The 24296-nt window shown below is 31.7% G+C and overlaps 1 protein-coding gene across 2 annotated transcripts; it reads left to right on the forward strand.

The window, feature by feature from the left end:
• The first annotated feature begins 4986 nt into the window (after positions 1 to 4986).
• On the forward strand, positions 4987 to 20729 carry LOC111999985 (protein ENHANCED DOWNY MILDEW 2). 2 transcript variants are annotated; one of them, XM_024032091.2, is made up of 18 exons: positions 4987 to 6301; positions 6379 to 6475; positions 7049 to 7099; positions 7187 to 7332; positions 7502 to 7598; positions 7703 to 7810; positions 8692 to 8939; positions 9031 to 9120; positions 9216 to 9752; positions 9893 to 10037; positions 10166 to 10267; positions 10755 to 10847; positions 10972 to 11013; positions 12809 to 12919; positions 18879 to 18950; positions 19047 to 19165; positions 19595 to 19658; positions 19761 to 20729. In XM_024032091.2, the coding sequence occupies exons 1-18, from the start codon at positions 5826 to 5828 to the stop codon at positions 20415 to 20417; spliced, it is 3255 nt and encodes a 1084-aa protein (XP_023887859.2). In that variant the 5' UTR covers positions 4987 to 5825; the 3' UTR covers positions 20418 to 20729. The 2 variants fall into 2 exon arrangements, with proteins under 2 accessions (XP_023887859.2, XP_065636918.1); XM_065780846.1 differs by lacking the exon at positions 7049 to 7099.
• The last annotated feature ends 3567 nt before the right edge of the window (positions 20730 to 24296 follow it).

The following is a 24296-nucleotide window of genomic DNA, read 5'->3' on the forward strand; positions in this document are numbered from 1 at the left end:
CTAACACTATTTATTTTACATTCAGTTTTTTATTACTTTTTTACATATCTTGAGAATGAAGGAAGAGAGTGGATGATGGTTGTTATATGTGAAGAAAGAGAAACAATTAAAAAAAAATAAGAAAAATTTATATTTTAATGAAATGTTTTTATTTTGAGAATACTAAGTATTTTTAACACACGCACACATGGGGAGAGGAGAGAAAGTTTTTTTTAAAGAAATTTACAGTGGTGTATATTCAAAAGGGCCTAACTTTTGGATACACAGCACAGACTTTAAACTTTTTTTACTCGCACTCATTTTTCAATGTGGGATTAACCCATTATTTTTTCTTTTGAGAATACTAAGTATTTTTAACACACACACACATGGATAGAGGGGATAATGTTTTTAATGAAATGTAGTGTAAAATAGATAATTTAATGTAGAGTGTTTTAAAAAGTAACTATGTAAATTAGAAAAAAGTAGGTTCTTATGTTAAAATAGACATAAATTTTTACACGAGTTGATGTGAATGTTCTAACTTTGTATATCATTATTTTAACTTTTTTTCTCACCTCTGGTCTCATCAAATTCTCTCTCTCTCTTTCTCTTTCACTCTCTCTCTTAATGAAGATAATAATAAACAAATAATGAAAAATAATTATTCAAATAAAATAGAATGTAGAATAAATAATCTAATGTGAGTGTTTTGGAAAAATTGTTGTGTAAAATAGAAAAAATAGATACTTATGCTATAATAGACATGAATTTGTGCACAAGCTAGTACAATTGCTCATACATGTCATTGACCCATATGTCTACATGTCAGTTGACCCGCATGCTACAAGTTGATTGGTGCACACGCTTACACTTTGATTGATTCATATGTTTACATGTAATTAGTATGTAACCCCGTGCATATGCACGGAAACTTTTAAAAACAATCTTAATTATATATATATATATATATAATTTGAGTAATTCTAGGATTACAAATTATTCCACAATTTTTTTGCCACAACTCTAACGTGGCAAATTGTGAGTGGTTAATTGTTACTTACACATGAACCCACAATTTTTTCTTTACCAATCACACTCTGTCACGTCATAATTGTGACAAGAAGTTGTTAAAAATTATGTGGTCCAAGACTTTTCCATATAATTTAGAATCTAATTAGATCCAAACTCTTCTGTTTTTGCATTCAATAATTTACTTGCCACAAAAATTAAAAAATTAGATGGAATGCATGCGCAAAATTGAACTCCAATTAAAATTCAATTTAGAATCTAATTGAATTTAGACGCTTTAATTTTTGCATCTAATAATTCACTTGGCACACAAATTTAAAAATTAGGTGAGACACGTGATGCAAAATTAGACTTTAGTTTAGAATTTAATTGGATTTTCTCTTAGTTTTGACTATTAATATATATATATATATATAAATAAATAGGTTATTTGCATATGAAATGGGTAACTTTTGAAGAAAGGGATATACAATTTTGAAGAAAAAATTGTTGAAAAAACTACTGAAAAGTCTGCTTCTGTTGAAAAACCTATTTCTATTAAAACTGAGAAGCCTTTGATTAATTTACCCACTTTTGATAACAAATTCAAGTTTAAAACTTCTCAACCTAAAACTCTTGACACTGTTGAAAAAATGCTTGCGGATTTAAAAGTTAAAACTAAGGGTACTTCTACAAGTACTCATGCTGCTTGCACTATTTCAAGAAATGAAAAAGAAATTGTTTCTGATGAAAATATAGATTCTGATACTGTTTCTTCTGTTTCTGCTAAAAAGGTTTTTGATAATGATTTCCCAGAAATTAAAAGATTTGTTGGAAGTTCTTCCAAACCCATGTTTCTCACAAAAAATTGGTATTCAAAACCTACTCCTCCTGATATTCAGTTTGAAGAAAGACCTTTTCAAACTCAGTTTTCTGTTTCTGCTGATAAAATTTATGAATGGAATATTGATGGTTTTTCTGAACAAGAAATTATTAACAAAATGGGACATATGTCCATGGTTGGTATTGCTTATCAAAATAATCATGATCTTGATCAACCTGAAATTGTTGACTTGCTTGCTACTGGTTTTTTTGGTACTCTTCGTGGATGGTGGGATTCATATCTCACTGAAGACTCCAGAGACTCTATTAAACATGCTGTTAAAAAGAATGATGAAGGTTTGCCTATTTTTATGATCGTATTGGTCGCGGTATTTCTGATGGTGTTAATACCTTGATTTATACTATTATCAAACATTTTGTTGGTGCTCCATCTAATGTTTCATCTCGAATTTCTGATTTACTGAATAATTTGAGATGTCCTACTATGTCTGATTATAGATGGTATCAAGATGTTTTCCTTTCCAGAGTAATGCAGCGGAAAGACTATTACAAACCTTATTGGAAAGAAAAGTTTATTGACGGTCTGCCTCCTATCTTTGCTCATAAGATAAAACAAGAATTAATTGGTAAAAATGAGTCTATTGATTATGATAATTTAACCTATGGTGATATTTTAAGCACTATTAAAAAACTTGGTATTAATATGTGCAATGATGAAAAACTATTAAAATACCAATTAAAAAATAAAAGAAAAGCTAAATATGAAATGGGTAATTTTTGTGAATAATATGGTTTGCCCCGATTGCTCCTTCTCGGCAAAAGGGCAAAAAACATGATAAAAGTCACAAAAATATAAAAAAAATACAAAACTAATAATTTCTATGCTAAAAAGAAAAATGTTTCTAATAAATATGTTAACCAAAAATCAAGAAAATGTAAATGTTTCAATTGTGGAAAACTTGGTCATTTTAGTAAAGATTGTACACAAAAACCTGGTAAGTTAAAAATTATTAGAATAATAGTATATATATATATACTATTAATATATATATATATATATATATGACTTATAAACTTAAGTTGTTTTTAGTTATACAAAAAAGGTTCATAAATTATTAATTCACTTATATTGGACTCCTCGTTTTTTACACTAAATTAAATTATTTGACACAAAAATTTAAAAACATAGATTAAATGGGATACATGACACAAAATTAAACTCTAATTGAAATCCAATTTTTTCATTGAATTAACTCACTTGACACAAAAATTTAAAAACTTAGATTAGATTGGACACATGGCATAAAATTAGACTCTACTTTAATTTTAATTTGAAATCTAATTAGATTTTCTTTTAGTTTTACCTATTATTATATATATAGATTGCCTCAAATGTTCATATACTCACTTGAACCTCACATGCTTGGGTGACCCAATTGTCTGGATGATTTATTATTCTCTATGCTTCTTTTGTCAGCTTCATTTATTCCATTGCTTTCATTTTTTTGTGACTTATAATCTTAAATAAATTCTAGGGTAATGGTGTTAGTGCATGTGTAAGGGCTTGCTTAGCAAACTCTATTAAAGTAATTCGGTAATATAAATAAGGGTTATCTATGACTAAGCGGTTCAAGGTGCCTAACCTCTTCTCGTTATCCTACCCTAACTTTAAATTTAGGGTGTGTTTGGTTGGGGTGAAAACAAGGAGGATAGAAAATAGGGAGAAAAAAATAGGGTAGAAGATGCCATTTTTCACTGTTTGGTTGAGGAAAGAAAATAGGAGAGACAAAAAATAGGGGAGAAAGTTTTACCTCCGGGTCCACTTTTTTTATTCTCCTAATTTGGGAGGAAAATAAGGAGAGAAAAGAGCTTAAAAATGCATTTTACACAAATACTCTCTCACCTACCCTTCACTTTTATTCATGACCTGATGAGTTTTGAGTCTTGACTCTCCTTAGTAACGTTGCTTTGGCTTATGTTTTTTTTTTTTTGGCAACATTGCCTCTTCTTTTTTTTTCTTTTGATTTTCTAGGCTGCCTTTTTTCTTCTTCTGGGCAAAAACGTTGGTTTTTCTTTTTTTTTTTAAGGCACGGGCGTGCCTTTTTCTTTTTTTAAGTTGCCTTTTCTTTCCTTTTTTTTCCTCCTATTCTTTTTTTTTTCTTTTGATTTTCTATGGGCTGGGCGTGAATTTTTATTTTTATTTTTTTTAACTAGACGTGATTTTTTTTTTGGAGACATGATTTTTTTTTTTAATAAATTTGAGAGATTGTTCTTATTTTGTGGTTTTTTTGTCACTTTTTTGTTTTAATTGGGCATCATTCTTTAACAAGGGTATATGAGTAAATTTATTTAAATCAATTTTTTTCATCCCTCCAATTTTACACTATCAACCAAACAAGTAGGAGATAAAATAAAATCTTTTATATCCTCCCACTATTTTTATCCTTCTACTTTTCTACTCTTCCAACCAAATGAACCCTTAATCTAAATTCTAATGTGAAGACCTTCCTTATGTAGTTAATAAAATGATACTTGGACCTATAACCAAGTGATGACTTCTTTAATGCTTATATCTTAGAGGCATCAACGTACTCTTGGGTTCATTCCGATAATGATCAGCTCAAACTGTGACAGGGAGAATTAGAGAGATACGTGCATCTTGCCTGCTTGACAAGAGGAGCCAAAAGGCACAAAAAGGATCACAACCCACAACACTCGTAATAATTATATAAAAAATTATCAACAAATATAATTGTATCAAAAAGGGTAGGTTAATAAATATTGATCATTAATTGAATTATTTAGATTCAATTATGAAAATAAGTATTTCTTATTAGTAACATTTTAATAAAATACGGCCTTTACAATTATAGTTTAGCAAAGTGTTAAACTTTTTTATTTAATAAAATAAAAGGTTAGAAATTGAAAGTTTTTTTTTTTATTATTATTTAATAATAAAAAAAATTGAATAGCAAAATGTTTACAAGACAAGTAAGGGGTACAGGGTAGTTGTTTGAATTTTGAAGAATAGCAAAAGGCAAAAGGGTAAACAGTTACAAATGTGACAGTAGGCATTCCCCATAAAAGGACAAACAGGGAGCTAATATTAATAAAGTCGGTTACCATAAATGGATAAAAAGACGATTATTCAAACTTTTCGTACGCACTTCTCTCTCACTCTCTCACTCACACACGCATCACATGCCCATGCCGTGTCCCTCTTCTTCTTCTTCATCATCTTCTTATTATTATTGATGTGAAAAAGAGTCAGAAAAGAGAAGTGAAGGGAAGGAAAGCATTATTTTATTATTTTTGTGTTAAATTTTTAGAGTTCTAGTTACTTTTTATTATTATTATTATTCTTGTTGTTGTTGTTACCTTTTTTTTCGGTGTGCAAAATGCTTTGTTTGGTTGACGAGAAAGGGTAGGAAAAGAGAAGGGAATTGGGTTTTAGAGTGTGATTTTGGGAGCTTAGAAGTTGGAGTGTAAAATTGTTGAAAGTGAGTTTACGAATCTTCTAATAAAGGAAAATTACAAGATAGGTGGTTCTTGTTGGAACGGCCAAACAGGAATTAAGTATGTGAGACTTCTTACTTTGCAAACTGATTTATTCGGTTGCTGAGAAAGCGTGGGAAAATTAAAAAAGCAGAGAGAAAATGGAAGGAAATTTTGGGTCCAAGAAGGAACAGTTTTTTATTTATTTATTTATTTATTTATTTATATCTTGGGTTTGTTTAATGTTTTTGATACATCTAATTTCGAAGCTACTATTACTAGCCAGATATCAATTGTTATTTATTACTCTCTACTGTACAATTAATTTTCATGTTTTAGTCATGATGGCAAATAATAACAAATAGTGTAACCTGGTTCTTAATGCCCACATAGTTTTATATTTAAATGTTTGCTAATGCTTGTGGTTCAATTTATTTTTGATAAAATATACCTAGCATATTCATATTGTTAGGAAGCTTACTGTATTTGCTTCTTAGATGATAGAGCTCACTGATTACCAAAATAATATTTATTGCTCGATTGTACAGTCTTGGTGTGTAAATTCAATGGCATCCGATGAAGAGAGTGAGATTGTGGCAGAGTTTGTCACAAACTATGATTTTATCGATCACATGGGAAATCCCGTTTCATTGTCTGTTTTGCCACTACAATGGAGCGACGGTGATTTTTTTGGTGACTTGGAAACACAAGTTTTTGTACGTGGGGATAGTGATGATGGGCTTCAGAGAATCTACAAGTGCGTCATAGCATGGAAATTTCAACTTTCCTATGTGCAGCCTGAAATTTGTGTGCTTTCCAAGGAGAAATGCTGGATAACACTTCAAAAGCCAAGGAAGGCTTTCGAGAGCACAATCAGGACAATTTTGGTGACTGTTCACTGGCTTCATTTTGTTAAAAAGAATCCAGAGGCATCAGCTAAATCTCTATGGAACCACTTGATGAAAACATTTAGGTTTGATTTTCTTATATTATATATGATATCCTAAGTGCTGGTTTGCTTGTTTTTGTGATCACCTGTGTATTTTGCAGCTCATTTGAGGTTGAACCTTCTGAGAATGATCTATTGGATCACATACAATTGATCACTGAAGCTGCTAAAAGAGATAAACCTTTAGTAAAATCTAAGGTTATTACTTCTTGTATCTATCTCTCTTGTTGTTTAGTGCGAAAGTATGCATTTGCTTATTGAAGATATAACTATTGTTTTATAGAATTACAAATACTTACATTCAGTAGTGGAGCCAGAAATGTTTCTTAAATGTATCATTGTATTCCCATATCCCTAACTCTCTAAGTGCAAATGAAAATGAATTTGTCTTTGGAAAACAAAAAGAACTTTTACTAAAGAGATTTAATCTTTTATTTTATAAACCAATGCTTTAAATGCTCCTAAAATTATATGATTTATATATGACAAAAAAGTCATTATTAAATTAAAAAAGAAGACAATAATACATTAAAGAGCGTCTATACTTAAAAAAAAAAAAAATTTGAAGGGGGGCATTACCAAAAATTGACTCAAAATTTTGAATTTTAACACTAAAATAGAGGGGAAGGGGCATCTGTCCCCTGGCTCCTCTCCCTCTGCCACTGATTACATTTGAAAAGAATATGTACTATGGAATACTGTTGTACTCATTTGATATGTTATTACTGTTACTAGCTTCTCTAAGTTACATATTATTAATTTTTTGGACAGTATTTGCTTACTTTTTTGGAGAAGCCTAGGAAAAGTAATGCGTTTCATGAGGTCAGAACTATCTGATTAGTCTCTTGCTTACACATTATGTTGCAAAATCTTTCTTTTTGTTCAAGGTGTCCTTGGTTGGTTTAACAGGATGCTCAAAAAAGGAAGAAGTTGAATTTTATAGTATATTCAGATGATGAAGAGGAATGTGATAAAGTGTTTGGTGAAGAAGATAATGAACTTTATCTCTATGATTATGTTTGTTCAATTTGTGACAATGGTGGTGAAATCCTATGGTATGCTCTATTTATGACTTCATTTAATTAATGGTTTTCTTTTACTTAATGAATACAATTTTTTTAATTTGAAGGTAGTGTTTCCTTAAGGATTATTTTGTTCAATAATCCCTTTTTTGGTAGACTAATTTACTTTGTTGATTTCAATTTAAATTTGCATTTGATACAGTTGTGAAGGAAAGTGCTTGAGATCCTTTCATGCAAACATAGGTTCTGGGGCTGAGGACTTCTGTGAGACTCTTGGCTATACTGATGCTCAAGTCAAGGTACTGACTTCTTTGCTTTCATTTTGTGTGTATTCCCTCTATTTGCTCGTTTTTCTCTGAACTCTAGTTATTTTCTCCTTTAATCAGTATTTGGTTATGTGCAGGCAATGCCGATATTTTTGTGTAGAAATTGCAAGTATCAGCAACATCAATGCTTTGTTTGTGGCAAATTGGGATTTTCTGATAAATCTTCTGATGCAGAGCCAGCAGAGGTATACTATTCTGATAATGGTAATAACTTCACAATTTGACACACACACACACACACACACACACACACACACGCATATATATATTCTCGTTCAAGCTTTAAAATGATCATTTGAATTGTTAAATGATGAGTCTAATACCACTTCCCAAAATTGTGCATCAAGAATTTGGCCACAACATTGGTACTAAAATTTATATGGAACCCTCATGGTGAATGTGTTTGTGACCACTTGGTTTTAATTTGGAGCCATTTGAAGAAACTGTTCAGTATTTCTCAGTCCCCCCACCCTTCGCCCCACTTCAAGGGAATATAAGGCAAGAGAAAAGAGGACTCTGATTTTGGTATCTTTGTCAATAGAGAAGATCATAAAAACTTTGTAGCATAATTTTGAATGGGAGCTTGAGATGTATGGTAGTTAGAGTGCCCCCCCCCCCCCCCCCTGTTTGTGTGTGTATTGGTGTGTACGTATATATGTATGTTTTATGGTACCAAATCTGGACCTAGTGAGATTGATTATGATATTTTAACACCCTTCACTAAGTTGCAATAAAGATTAGCTTATTACCCTGACCTATCTGAATACTGAGTGTGATGGCAGGGTGAATGATGAATTCTGGAAGTCATTATGCACATAGAAAGGGTAATTATAGCAGTAGTTTATAACCCAATTTGTTATCACACGGATCTAGCAGAAACCCTTATCTGTTACATTTTCTTAATTGCTTTCAGTCGTTTCTAGATATATGGCTACCTCAGTTGATCATCCCATAGTACTTTTTCATTTATTCAAGTTGCAATCTTAGATTTTAGGTGTTTTTCACTCATTTTGGTTAGGTTACATGTGTATATCTTCAACTCAAAACTTTTCCTGTCACATTCAAGGTCTTCCCCTGTGTTTCTGCAACTTGTGGCCATTTCTATCACCCAGAATGTGTTGCTAAACTGCTCCATCCACACCAGGACATGCAAGCACTAAAACTTCAGAAAAAAATAGCTGCAGGAGAATCATTTACTTGCCCTGCTCACAAATGTTTTGTTTGTAAGCAAGGTGAAAATAAGAATGTTCATGAGTTGCAGTTTGCCTTGTGTCGTCGTTGCCCCAAGGCATATCACAGGAAATGCTTGCCCCGGTACTCTGTAATTCTTTTTTCATATTTAAAGTAGGTTTTAAAAGTAGCATTCTGTGGAAAAGTTCTGACATATGGTTTGCCCTCGATTCAGGAGGATTTGTTTTGAATATAATAATGACGAAGATATTTTACCAAGGGCTTGGGATGGCCTGCTTCCAAATCGAATTCTGATATATTGCTTGTAAGAAGTCAAGTATATGTAATCTCATTCATGTTTTTTAGAATGTATATACATTGTTCATTAAATGACATTGGATTGCCAAATATTTTGAACAGGGATCATGAGATCAATAAAGAACTTGGGACTCCACTTAGAGACCACTTAAAGTTTCCTGATGCTAAAGGAATAAATAGACAAAATGAAGGAGAGAAGCTATCAAGCAAAAAGAAGGCTGTGGCTTCAAGAAAAGGAATGGTTTGTGACAATTTAAATGCAGGAAAAATTATATTAAAGTTGCCGAATCGGGTCAAAAAGATGTGCAACCGTGTCGAAGGTGGAGATTCTACCAAAAAGATTGAGCAAAGATGTTTTAGGCAGGATTTTGATTCCTTGAAAAAACAGAATACAATTGACTCGGTTGGAAAATCTGTAAAGGAAAATATTAGGTCTATCCCTTGCAAGTGTTTCACTGCGGTTGAAAGCAAGTCCTCTACAAAGAACAATAAGTCTTTGATTGATTTGGAATTGTATCCATTAAGGTCCAAGAAGCAGAAATTGTCTAGTGGGAAAATCAAGAACACAATTTTGGAGGAGTCTGTGATGATAAAATCAAACAGTTCAGAGTTCGTATTGAATGCTGAAATGAAAAATCGGTAATTTTTTACTTGCTTTCTTCCTCTTTTCAAAATTACAGGCCTAGTGCAGCTTTGTGTGAGAGGAAAAATCTGAAATTTGAAGCTTTAGTACATAATATATGGATTTGATAATACTGCTTTTACTTTTCAATTTACAGAATTTTGGCTCTAATGAAAAATTCCACCGCTTCATTTAATAATGAAGAATTCATCAGAAGGCAGAAAGTCCAGGGTGCAGATGCATATTATGAATCTGTATTGGACAAGAGTATCACACAAGGAAAAGTGGAGTGCTCTGTTAAGGTATTTCCAACTGATTGTCTGTCAAATTTTTCTGCCAATGTTGAAATTATTTGACCAAACATTGTAATTGTGCATCTCTATAAGTGGCCTTTTTATATTTCTTTTAAATCCTTCAAGTTTACCTGCAGGCTATTCAAACAGCCTTACAGAGGTTAGAAGAGGGTTGCAGCATTGAAGAAGCAAAAGCTGTTTGTGAACCAGAGATTCTCTGGCAGATTTTCAAATGGAAGGTTGAAGCCAGTTCTACCAAAATCTTAATGATATTACTAATGAGATTTGTGCCTCTGAGGTGTACTTGGCTCCTTAGTTCTGTTTCACATATTATTCTTGTTGAAATGCTCTTAATGGTGTATCTCTTTTTATTGTGTAATATACTTTGATGGAAAATAATTGATTTCAAGTGGTCAAGCTTGTATTCTTTCCTCTGTCATTATGATTCATTGTTTGAATTTATTTTTGTGCTACAACTTTTCTTGAAAGGAAAAAAATTATCATTTTCTTCTTTATTTCCTTTTCCCTACTGACATTAAGGTCTGATATTTCAAGAAAATATGGTCAAAAATTAGATTTTTGTGTACTAAATCATTTCACTTGTCAACTATGACTGAATCACTTTGGGAGAGAATGATTAAAAAGAATTTTATTTATAAGAAGGGAGGGATTAAAGGAAATTTAAATCATACTAAACTATTTAAATTACTTGTTCACATTCTGTAGAGAAAGCTCAGTGTCTATCTTGCACCTTTTCTCTATGGCAAGCGCTATACATCTTTCGGTCGCCATTTCACAAAATTGGACAAGCTTAAGGAGGTAAATTCTACTGATGGTTTATTTGATTTAAGTTTTTCTTGTAGTTTGGTTTTGTATCTGGTCTACTTGGATCTAGCTGATCAATGACTGGGCAAAGCTCATAGAATGGGTTTTCATTCTGCAGATTGTTAATAGGCTCCATTATTACGTGCAAAACGGTGATATGGTAAGACAATTCTTTTCCTTTTCCTTTTCTCGGATTTGGTTATGCATCTTGTAATTTTAGGGAATATGGTGTATGTAATAACCTTGATTCATACCACTGCAGATTGTTTTCTGAGAATGTAGTAGGTCGAAGCTCAAAAGTTGTTACTTATGATACTCTTCCTATTACCATTTATTTTTCCATTTAATCATTATAACTCTTTTTGTGTAATCCAACCAAAAGGACTAGGGAAGAATCTTAAGAATGCTCCATGTGTCCATGCTACTATTTTAAAAGGTCATTTGATTAGCTTATGATTTTTAATGAAATTAGATGATTAGGATTTAATTGTCATATGTAGGGTTTGGATTCTAAGGGTTTGACACAAGACAAAACATGGGTCTAGTTGAATTGGTTTGGGGATCAAACCGAAACTTGTTCCTACCTTGTTGGGTCAAGAATATCAGTAACTTTCATCAACCGAGAATATCTTCGATCTTGACTGCTTGGTCTTCCATGTGTGTTGGTGGGATTTGGTTGAGGCCAACAATGATGGACAATGAAGGGCGACAGGCGAAGATTGCCTGCTGTAACCACACCTTATGTCTCCGTTGGATGGGTCAGTTTAATTGGATTTCAATCTGTGAAAACTGACACCCAGACCGTATTCATTGGTTCTTGAAGAGCTTAATCCACCACCAACTGCTGTTTGTCTCGAAACTGGCAAGAATAGACTGGGTGGCTGAGCTGGTGGATCGGTTTTCATGGGTGGATGGACAATCCTAACCAAAATGATGCAACAATAAATTGGAATCAATGTTGCAAAAGATACAACCATGTCTTAAGCCTCAAAAAGTATCATTGTATCAATCTTTTTCACATCATTAAGCTTAGTCACTTTAAGCATCGTGGAAGGTTGATCGCGTCAAGCTCAATTTTCACATCATGTATACCCTTTGATTTGTTGCTCTCTGAGTTGATCTTTCTCATCAACCAGGGGGAAGTCTTCCTTATCAATAGTAAACAACATATCTGATTCTTCATTAGGTTGACTCTTAGGTTTGAAGTTTGAACCGTGTAGCAAAAGAAAGATACTGAAAGAGTAATTATTTTACATTAATTTGGTTTGTATTACTTGATGGATGCAATCAGGCTGAGACAGACAAGTTTTGCTGTTGACAGCTAAGGTGACTGGGGGAGGCATTGCTTACTTGAGTGGCAGTGCTTCTGCTCTGTCCCTGTGTAGATGCTATTTCATGTGATGGAGATCAATAATGATTATTCTAATGAAGCCACAAATGTCATTGCAGAAAATTTTATTAATTTTGAGTGAACATACTCAGCAAATATATTCTCAACTAAAACAATATCATTAGGAAACAAGCATGACGGGACATATTCCTGGATTGGCATAAGGAGTTCATACATAGCCCATTTTGGTCCTTAATTGTATCTTATTGTGAAGGAAAATCACTCACTTTGGACTTGCACGCTCTGTGCTTTGACTTTGCATTCATGAACTAGAAAGAGGAGAATTGTATGAGGCTAAGATACTTCTCACTTGAGTCACTTCTTTGCATAAAATATAGATTAAAGCTTCTCAGATTGTGGAAGAATCTATTGCAGATAGATAATTAGAGTCAAAGCAATTATGATGCTGCTACAATTCTTATAATTCTTTTGAATAAAAGTATGAAATTGAAACTTCGAAATTTTTTTGTCTGTTTGTTGTTGGTTCTTTTAACTACCGGAAAATTGCATTCATTGTTGTTTTCGTTATCATCATTATTCTCACAAGCACTTCCTCCTTGAACAGATTGTCGATTTCTGCTGTGGTTCTAATGATTTCAGTTGTCTCATGAAAGAAAAGCTTGAACAGACTGGGAAGGGGTGCACATTTAAAAATTATGATCTTTTCCAAGCGAAGGTAGATTTTGACTTTTATAATGGTACTAGCCTATATCCTGTGCTATGCATGGCCTTTTTCTTTCATTTTTAATTTTATTGCTATGAATTTGGTTAGATTCAATTGATTTTCATTTCAAGAAATATATATGTAATTTAAACAGCAAAAATATAGTTAAATATAAACAATGTGTTACAAAAAAGCATTATTTATGCCAATGCTAAAGTTTGTTTATGTTTTCCTTGAATTCTTAGTTCATACATTTTATAACAATATAAATTGACGGTATATTGACTTTTAAAGGGAGCATAAATCTAAGATTCATTTGTAATTAATCTATATAGTTGAAGATCAAATAGGCAAAATGTAGTTATTTTCTCTTGCTTGTAGGGTCTGAACGGTAGTAGTTTGAATTATTACAGTTTTATACATAACTTGAATTTCTGTGTAGCATCTAACGATTTTTTTTTTTCATTGACAAATTTGTTAATGTGCTTTTTCAGAAAATGCTAATTATAAAATGTTTGCCATACATTTTCCATCATCATTGTAGAGTAAAATTACCATCAGAACATACTTTGCTAATTCATTCTATTTGTTTATTTTTCTCTAAAATTAGATTTTCTTATTTCTTGTAATAAAATGAAGAATTTTTCATTTCTTTCTGAATTACTACTAAAATGTTTATAAAGGAACCAATTATATAGATTGTATTGTACTATAGGCATTGCATGATAGTTCTTTTCTTTAAATCTCTCTTTTTGTAAAGCAAACTGAAAGCCAATGTCTTCAGTAAAGCAGACTGAAAGTAGGAAATTCCTCCAAACCGCTAGGTTGCATTCTTTTAAGTAGGCAAGTGTCCTTGTCGTGTGAACATCACATAACATTGTTAAGTAATTTAACGGACCAGGTATTATGTAAAATGCCATTCCCTATTAGCCCCAATCCCCTCTTCTCTTTCTTTGTAGTTTCCTCTCCGTCAACCCCTTCTCATCACTCTGCCATTCCAACCCCCACCCCTACCCACCTTTTCTCTATTGTGTGGTCCAATGGTACAAGGACTGGGATTTTGCTGCCAATGATTTCGTCAGCATTTGAGAGGAGCTTTGCCAAGACGAAGGGGTCGAAGAGATTAGCAGCTTGTTGTTTGAGCATCTGAGCAACAACCTCCTCAGGCCTCTCTTCGACACCTTTTAGAATATAAAAGGCTCACCTAAAATCGAAGAAACTGGGAGTTTCTACAGAGTTTGGAAAATGGTTTTCTACCATGTTACAGCAATGGGGGAGGCAAGTTAGCAACAATGGAGGCCATGTCAATCTGCAAAAGAAAAATTAGAAAAAGAAATAAAGAAAATTCATGCCAATAAAAAAAAAAAAAAAATTCAAATTCTGTGAAATGGGGTTTTTGTTCGAGGTTCAAATAGTATCAAAAGGTTTCAACTAGAGCAAAGATTGTAATTGGAAAGAAGGAAATGGGTTTTACCTTTGTCGTTGCATAGAGAGAGACAGAGTGAGAAAGAGAGAGAGAGAGGGGGGGGGGGGGGGGGCTGTATGAGTGTATTTTCTNCTAGATGCCAAATGGCTATGGCTAACTGCACAAAATTGGCCATCTCAAGGTTATATAAAATAAGTAATACTAACACCAAACCTAAATCACATTATTAACTTAGGGATTTCTAATCATTTTAATTAAGAATTAAACTTAGATATGATGAACCTTTTGAGCAACCACATTCCACATCTACCAAATACTAACAAAATATGAAACAGTTTCACAGAAACACAACCAAAAAATAATGTAAACAACAACTTTCATATAAGCAAGATAGAAACGTGAAAAGCAATGCAACAACAGAAGAGACCAAACCTAATAAACAAGCTTAAAAATGAAAAAAAGAGAAGTTAGAAATTACTTGCAAAGTTGCTTCAAACTGCATTGAAGGCAACCGAAGTGAAGTATACATAAATGACAAATCCATTTATATGTTACTTGTATAATTTCATATTTTCAAATTCTAGAAAAAATTTAGCTACAAACCGATTTGGAGGAACTAGGTGGCATTCTCTTAAATAGACAGGGTCCTTATCAAGTGAATGTCACATGACATTGTTACAAACCAAGTTTCATGTTGACAGACATTTCCATTTCTCTTTCTTTGTCATTTCCCTCCCCAACTCCTTCTCATCACTCCTCCATTCCCACCCCAGCAATCTTTTCTCTACTGTGTGAGTGCCAGTGGTGCAAAGACTGCAATTTTGGCACCAATAATGCCATCAGCATTTGAGAGATGCTTCGCTAAGAGGAAGGTGTCAAAGAAAATACCAGTTTCGACTATTATGTGTGCGTTTGGCATTGATGAAAGTTGTCAGCTTATTTTTGGTATTATTTATGGCTCTACTGCACTTTTTGGTATTATTCATAAGTCTCACTGTATTATTTCAGCTAACCTTTGCCTTTATCTACAGTACTTTCAGCAAAAAGTTTTCAATTTCAGTAAAATAAGCGAATCCCGCTTACTTTCAGCACTTTTTGTTCCTTTTGGATTCTAAAAGGAACAATTTTTATCTTTACGTGCTCATTGACACAACTCAAAAACAACACATTTCTTTGTACATAGTGCTTAGAAAATACACTCATACATCCCCAAACAACAGAAAGCAAGGCTGCTAGCCTGACAACACAAACAGAGCCCCTTTACGGTTGAAATTTCAGTATATAGAGTATAGAGCTTGATACTTAAGGTTGAAGAGGAAGAAAAGATATAGATATCTGTTAACTTGTTGAGAACTAGTTATACTTTTTGCTTAATACTTCTTTTGTCTGATATTATTAGTCCACTATACTATTTTGGGATTTCCCAAAATACATTATCCTTTAATAAATCAATGAACACTACTAATAACATTTCTAATTTATCGCTTTATTTGAAAAGTCGATAACTTTTTTTTTTACTTGTTTTATTTGAGTTAAGATTAAGGAGGGTAGCTTTGAAAACTTCTTCATTTTTATCTAATAGACAATGCATTAAATGATGTTTCTTAAAAAGTTGGTTTTCTAAACAAGATCAACAATATGGGATAAAAGAAAAATATTTCATTAGCAGGTCGTTGTGTCTGCATCTTTGTACACAGCAACCTCAGTTTGTATAAAGATTGGTGGTGTTGCAAAATATGAGTACCTCCAGGCTTATGGCGAACTTAATTTGCTTTCAATGATTGTGTATATTCCATGGAAATAATATTTACTGCAAAATATGTGTCAATAAGTATCTTTATTGAATAAAAGATATCAATCCTTTTAATGTGGGTAAATGTTGTTTTATAATTCACAAGGGGATGGTTAACAATGAAATACATACCAAAATTGATGTTTTTATTAACTATTTTGTATTCATAACATTTTTATAATTTTGATATTGTAAAAAACTTGCTACTATGATTTGGGTTCTAGGTTTTTCATCTTACTCGTATTTTCTTTACTTTTCATTGAATAAAATACCCTTTTTCTGTGAAAGAAGTGCAGAATATGGTTCTATTATATATAGACTATATGTTATGCCCAAGAAGTTGAAATAAAGGCTCTGTTTAGTTAAGCTTTTGGGTAAACCTCCTATTTTGTCTGGTATGACAAGAAAATAATTTCCTTTAAATCTTGTTATTCTATTGAATATTACATACTTTTTGACTCTTCAAAAAAATTAAATAGCCTGAATTTTTTGTGTTTGAAAAGAATATAATTTTTTTTGAAACCTTCTGTCCCACAAAAAATAAAAAATAAAAAATAAAAAACTTAAAAACTTAACTTGAACCCAATGATTTTAGTGATAGATAGGAATTCTCTCTGTTCCCTTTCCTCTGCCGATCCCTCATTCTTTCCTGATATTAGTTACATAAGCATCCTTCTTTTGCAGAATGATTTCAGTTTTGAGAAGAGAGACTGGATATTTTTTTTTTTTTTTTTTTTTTTTTTTTTTAACGAATAATTAAATTTTATTAATAAAAAATGGAACAATTACAGCTCAAACAACACAAAGACACAAGCAGCCAAGCTACATACACCAGATTGACACAGCAGCCACAAACAACCCCCAGATACACATAAACTCCTACCCACCTAACAACGAATGCTAAAACCAGCATCTATATACGCACCCTGGGACAACAGAAATCCAGATCTCCCAAATCCCAGACATAATGTCTACTCCTGCCAGCAGTCAACCACAAACAACAGAAAGCAAGGCTGCTAGCCTGACAACACAAACAGAGCCCCTTTACGGTTGAAATTTCAGTATATAGAGTATAGAGCTTGATACTTAAGGTTGAAGAGGAAGAAAATATATAGATATCTGTTAACTTGTTGAGAACTAGTTATACTTTTTGCTTATTACTTCTTTTGTATGATATTATTAGTTCACTATACTATTTTGGGATTTCCCAAAATACAATATCCTTTAATAAATTAATGAACACTACTAATAACATTTCTAATTTATCGCTTTATTTGAAAAGTCGATAACTTTTTTTTTACTTGTTTTATTTGAGTTAAGATTAAGGAGGGTAGCTTTGAAAACTTCTTCATTTTTATCTAATAGACAATGCATTAAATGATGTTTCTTAAAAAGTTGGTTTTCTAAAAAAGTTGGTTTTCTAAACAAGATCAACAATATGGGATAAAAGAAAAATATTTCATTAGCAGGTCGTTGTGTCTGCATCTTTGTACACAGCAACCTCAGTTTGTATAAAGATTGGTGGTGTTGCAAAATATGAGTACCTCCAGGCTTATGGCGAACTTAATTTATTGTGTATATTCCATGGAAATAATATTTACTGCAAAATATGTGTCAATAAGTATCTTTATTGAATAAAAGATATCAATCCTTTTAATGTGGGTAAATGTTGTTTTATAATTCACAAGGGGATGGTTAACAATGAAATACATACCAAAATTGATGTTTTTATTAACTATTTTGTATTCATAACATTTTTATAATTTATTTTTTTTTACTTGTTTTATTTGAGTTAAGATTAAGGAGGGTAGCTTTGAAAACTTCTTCATTTTTATCTAATAGACAATGCATTAAATGATGTTTCTTAAAAAGTTGGTTTTCTAAAAAAGTTGGTTTTCTAAACAAGATCAACAATATGGGATAAAAGAAAAATATTTCATTAGCAGGTCGTTGTGTCTGCATCTTTGTACACAGCAACCTCAGTTTGTATAAAGATTGGTGGTGTTGCAAAATATGAGTACCTCCAGGCTTATGGCGAACTTAATTTGCTTTCAATGATTGTGTATATTCCATGGAAATAATATTTACTGCAAAATATGTGTCAATAAGTATCTTTATTGAATAAAAGATATCAATCCTTTTAATGTGGGTAAATGTTGTTTTATAATTCACAAGGGGATGGTTAACAATGAAATACATACCAAAATTGATGTTTTTATTAACTATTTTGTATTCATAACATTTTTATAATTTTGATATTGTAAAAAACTTGCTACTATGATTTGGGTTCTAGGTTTTTCATCTGACTCGTATTTTCTTTACTTTTCATTGAATAAAACACCCTTTTTCTGTGAAAGAAGTGCAGAATATGGTTCTATTATATATAGACTATATGTTATGCCCAAGAAGTTGAAATAAAGGCTCTGTTTAGTTAAGCTTTTGGGTAAACCTCCTATTTTGTCTGGTATGACAAGAAAACAATTTCCTTTAAATCTTGTTATTCTATTGAATATTACATACTTTTTGACTCTTCAAAAAAATTAAATAGCCTGAATTTTTTGTGTTTGAAAAGAATATAATTTTTTTTGAAACCTTCTGTCCCACAAAAAATAAAAAATAAAAAATAAAAAACTTAAAAACTTAACTTGAACCCAATGATTTTAGTGATAGATAGGAATTCTCTCTGTTCCCTTTCCTCTGCCGATCCCTCATTCTTTCCTGATATTAGTTACATAAGCATCCTTCTTTTGCAGAATGATTTCAGTTTTGAGAAGAGAGACTGGATGAGTGTCAATCCAGAAGAATTACCCAATGGTTCCCAACTGGTAAGAGGCAAAAATCTTGGCATAAAGTAGTTTAATATATCTCTTAACTCGTGTACAGGTTTTATGTACTTTTTCTTTTGTTTTCTTTGTGAGCAGATCATGGGGCTGAATCCCCCTTTTGGGATCAAAGCATCTCTTGCTAACAAGTTTATTAACAAGGCCTTGGAGTTTAAACCAAAGCTCCTAATTCTTATTGTTCCAAAGGAAGCCAGACGGTAATTGCTTGTAGTTATTTATAATCTTATTCTCTTAATGTTTCAAACCAAAGCAAGAGGTAAAATTAGCACGAGTTTTGGGGAGGGCTTGGATTTTAAGCTTGTTTAATAGACCTGTTTTTTCCCCTCCTTGATTATTTAAGTAGAAAGAAAATACTCACATTGCAAGAAGGGAGTTGATGATGGCTTTATTAAGTATTTAGTTATGTGGGAGTTCTGAGGTGAGTCACATTTAATTAGACGTCCAATATTGTTAGGGAAGGAGTTGGATACTGGCTTCTTTAAGTGTCTAAGCTACAATGGGACTTTGGGGTTAACTCGGGACTCATGCTTAATGGACCTCATATACTCTTCTGCTCTCTCTCATTGCTAAGCAAAGCAAGAGTTGAAATCTCTCTCTCTCTCTCTCTTTTGTTTGCTGTTTACCAGACTGGACAAGAATAATGCTGCATATGACTTAATTTGGGAGGACCATGAGGTACTCTCAGGCAAGGTAAATCAACAAGAAGCTACATCTGTTTGTCCTGATATAGATCATATTAGATGTAAAGTGAACTTCCAAAATGGCTCATTTACTTTTTTGTCCTCTTTTCAGTCATTTTACCTACCTGGATCTGTTGATGTTCATGACAAGATACTGGAGGACTGGAATTTGAAGCCACCGCCACTCTATCTTTGGAGTCGTCATGATTGGACTGCAAGACACAAAGCAATAGCTCAAGAGCATGGCCACATATTGAAGGAGCAACCAGAGATGTGTTTGGAAGGAAAAAATGCCCAGAATTATCTTATTGAGAACTGTGGTTTTTTTTGGGACCACACAGGCTTGCACCCACCTGGTGATATTGGTAGTATTTTGGATTATGTTCCAGAGAAGAGTTATGAAACCAAACGTGAAGGAACTGAAGCAACTGTCTTGGACAAGCTTGATGAAGATGAAAGACCTTTTCCAAGTGATGATAATGCTGAAGTTTGGAAGAATGATTATATAAAAAAACAATCCCCAATAAATCTGAATGGAATGCAGTATGTAGACACAAGTGAGACTGAGATACAAAGAACATTTGGTCAGATACATTCCGAAACTGAGGATATGTGCATTGACATGGAAATCTCTTCTCCAATTAACTTGCCCGGTGACTGCGCAGAGCTTAGAAGCTTGGTGGGAGACAAACCATCTGATGTCCTTGAGACTCCGAAATGGAAGCCACGAAAAGGGGGTGTAAGACCCTTCCAACCACTATGGATGTGATTTGATGGTTGATTTTGAAGACTGGGAAATCTCACCCAGTACTCCCACTGATATGGGAAATTGGCATGGCTCACCGTCAGTCACCAATCTTGGTAGTAGATCGTATTTGTATGTGTTAGTGAAGTTTGTGTAATATTTACTTAATATGCGGCAATGGTAGTGACCTTACAGGGCGTCAAGAGCCTACAAGTAAGCAAATCCTTATAGTTTTAAGGATAAAATATGGATTCTGTTTAGCCAAAAAAAAAAAGGATAAAATATGGATTCTAATTTCTAACCTTGATTAAATTGAATTTTAAATTTCTTAATTTATCTTTGTAGTCTTAATTTGTCTTATTATTTTTTTAAGCAATTTGTCTTTATCTTATTGTTAAATACTTTTCATTTAGATAATAGGATTATTTTTGGAAGTTCAGAATAATGAAGGTTAAAGAATTCAAAAATCAAATTGGCACCATATTCTTATTTTTCAATAAGTTTAGGAACACCCAATTTTACACTAAAACTAATGTTTCATATTGTGATTGGTGCATAATAAAAATAAATAGTGATAATGGAGGACCCAAGTGGAAGTAATATTATTCATATCAAAAGTTGACAAATCAACCAAATGCAGAATTGGATGTGGCAAGGGGATCATTAATTTATTTTTTCTTTTCAATTAAAATTTTAGCTTCTTTATTTTCACAAAACTTATGTATCGTACCTTAGAAACTTAGATTCAATATATTATGTTCTATAATTAAATTAAAACACATAGCTGTATTGAATTTAATTATTCTTAGAAAATATAACAAGATTAGTGTTTTATTAGTTAATGCAATCATGTGTTTGAATTTAGTTAGGAAACCTGATGCATTGCTCTAGAGTTTGTACCTAAGTTTTACTCTTTCATTCTTAAAAAAGGTTTTATTCTTCCTTTTTTATTTATGTATTTCTTTTATAACTTTGAAATTCTATTAAACATTGAAAAAAATATATGTATATTTTATTTATATTCCCTAAACATGAATTGTTCATCCAAAAATAAAATAAAATGCATTATTACACAGCACTAAACTCCTAAATGAAATAGAAAAAAAAAAAAAAAAAAAGTAAAACTCAAACCTAATACGAAAATAAAATATATTAACTTCTTCACACACACTATATTCATGTTTCGTGACTCACGTTTTCAAATTAAAAATGATAATATTTAACAGTTGTAACTAGTTATAGTTTATACAATATAAATTTCAAATTTATGAAATGTAGATTTAAAATTTTTAATTTACCTTTAAATTTTTTATTTGTCTTATCATTAAATCATTTTCAGTTCGGTTAAATAATAATATTTTTTTTAGTAGTAACAAAAAAAAAAAAAAAAAAGGAAGTTAAAGAATTCAAAATTCAATCCACACCCTATTTGTAATTTTCTCTTTAATCCAAAATTTTTCCTTTTCATTTTGTATCCTTATTTTTCTTTGACAACTTTTAAATCTTAAAAAACTTTGATAAGTAAAAAATTATTTATATTGTTTCAATGAAATTTGTCATCTAAAAGAAATGTCTCGTCAAAGTGTCAAATATTTCTTGGCTAGTCACCTTGAAGCAACCTTACTATACTTATGATCCTTGCCACACATAATTCTCCACTTATCATTGTGCTTATACTCATAATCATGCTTTTCTTTAAGGACAAAGTTTTGCAACAAACTTAGTTGTAGCCAGTGACTATGAATCCACTCAATATCTTTTTATTAGAAGAGAATTTTGACAAATTTACTATTGGATTACATTTTTCTTCTTATATAATTTCCAAAATATCAAAGATCAATGACTATGTCATTAATCATATAATGAAATTTTTGTAGTCTAAAAAATCATGCATAAAAACAAGTTTATGGATTGAATAGTAAATAACATCCGATTGATAAGAAATTTGACTTGTGTATTAAAAATATAAAAAACATGCAATCTAACGATTAGATTTTCAAAATATGTAATGTTATTTTTTTTAGTGGAAGTCGTAGCCATTGGCTAGTGACTATAACCAACTTTGTAACCAAACTTTCATTATGTTTAGCATTAGTTTATAAGATCAGTTTTTAGCTTTTATGTACAGCTTTTTAAAACCTCATTTTTTCTCACAATTTCTTACTTTTTCAAAAATTTTCAAAGTACAAGTATACTTTAGCATACTTTCAGCAAAAAATTTTCAACAACAAGTTAGATAAGTTGTTCCCAAATAGACCCAAATTTGTATTTTCTCTAATACACCACTCCTTTAGTGCCTCCTTGAAGACTACATGTGATACAAATATGAGTTCATGTGTTAGCTATACATTCTTCCCTTGGTGTACTAGTTAAACTCAGGGAACCTAGGCCTTAAATTCCTTTCATCAGCAAATGACCCTTCTACCCTCCTTAACTCATGAATGTCCCATGCTCTGAGTCTCTGTCACTATTCCAAACTTCTTGAAGCTACTTGCCCCAAATCTCTCTATTGATTCCATCAAACATAGTTTTGCATCTCATACCAAATAAACAATGGAAATTAATGGATCTATTTCATTCATATGAGATAACATGGAATAACTGAACTTTAGAAACAAAGAATAGAAAGGTGTACCTTGATCTAGTCAAATTTAAAACAAAGAAGAAGATTGAACTTGGAAAGACCTTCAATCTTCATCCCAATTCCATATATGCCCAAAGTGTGTGGTCTCGCAATCAGTTTTGTACGTGCTTTTTTGTTTCCAAGAACTTGTTCTTTTTCAAAAACTGTTTTCTTTTGTTTTTCTCGTACGTTCAAATAACTGCCTTGACAGTTATTTTATTTAATAACTCTTATTAAATAATTAACTAATTATCTAATTGGGTTGGCCTTTTGGGACAACTCAATTAGGCTATTGTGTGTGGCTTAGGATGGGACCAAATGGATAAGTAAAGCTCTAGCTTTAATGGATTTCATGCTTATCTGTCAACTCTTTACAAATCCAAAGTTACTATTAATTATATTTAATACCACTATAAAAATATAATTGAACTCTGGGCTTTATTAATAAAATTATATCCTAAGACTTAATTATCTAAACAATTAACGAATTCATGAAAATATTCATAGTAATATGAAGTCATAATATATAACTGTCACTTTGAAAATTACTACCTCCTAATTCTTGAGTTCCTAGTTAATCCTTCAAGTTATTTATATATTTATGAAATCACATTTCATAAAATACAAGTTTTAGTAACTCTTTACTAAAGTGGTTAGGCCTTACACTCTAAATAACCAAACCCATTAAACTTATCTCAAGAGAATATTTTATATTTCTAGAAAGAGACTATGTTTCTCAAAAAAAAAAAGAAAAAAAGAAAAAAAAAGACTATGAATTTCATCTTGAGAATATGAGTTCTTTCAACACTACTTGTGGTTGCCCAACATACTGAGATTTTGACTATTAGATTAGATCTTACTCTTGATATATCAAAGCAATCTATATTTCACGATTGGTTCACAATCCTCTCAGGATTGAGAGTTTATATAAATGAAAGCTGTGAGATTTATTTTTCAGTTGACAGTAGTTAATAGAATAATTAATTTCATAGCGGTTCAGTTCAATATGTCTTACACACTTAAGACACATCAATATATCAATTAGAAGTCTCCACTTTCATGATCAAGACAAACCATCTTAGTTGACATGTTATAGTCTTCACAGATGAAATGTCAAATTTCATCACCGACTACAAAATAAGGTTTTGAGTTTACAAAGAACTTGTGATTTATATCTTCTGTAATTAAATCACATACAATGCATCTCAAGGACTATATGATAATGTTCAAATATTCATGTTACCATTATTTTAGATAATAAAACAATTTTATTATTTATA

The sequence above is a fragment of the Quercus suber genome, unplaced genomic scaffold (assembly GCF_002906115.3).
Source record: "Quercus suber isolate HL8 unplaced genomic scaffold, Cork oak 2.0 scaffold_249, whole genome shotgun sequence".
Taxonomy (NCBI): Eukaryota; Viridiplantae; Streptophyta; class Magnoliopsida; order Fagales; family Fagaceae; genus Quercus; species Quercus suber.

Bases quoted from the DNA above. Each gene is read 5' to 3' on its own strand.
- LOC111999985 (XM_024032091.2), top strand. From the start codon at position 5,826: ATGATAGAGCTCACTGATTACCAAAATAATATTTATTGCTCGATTGTA. The intron at 7,811-8,691 runs GTATACTATTCT...GTCACATTCAAG, and splicing joins CTGATGCAGAGCCAGCAGAG to GTCTTCCCCTGTGTTTCTGC. The intron at 10,268-10,754 runs GTTGAAGCCAGT...CACATTCTGTAG, and splicing joins GGCAGATTTTCAAATGGAAG to AGAAAGCTCAGTGTCTATCT.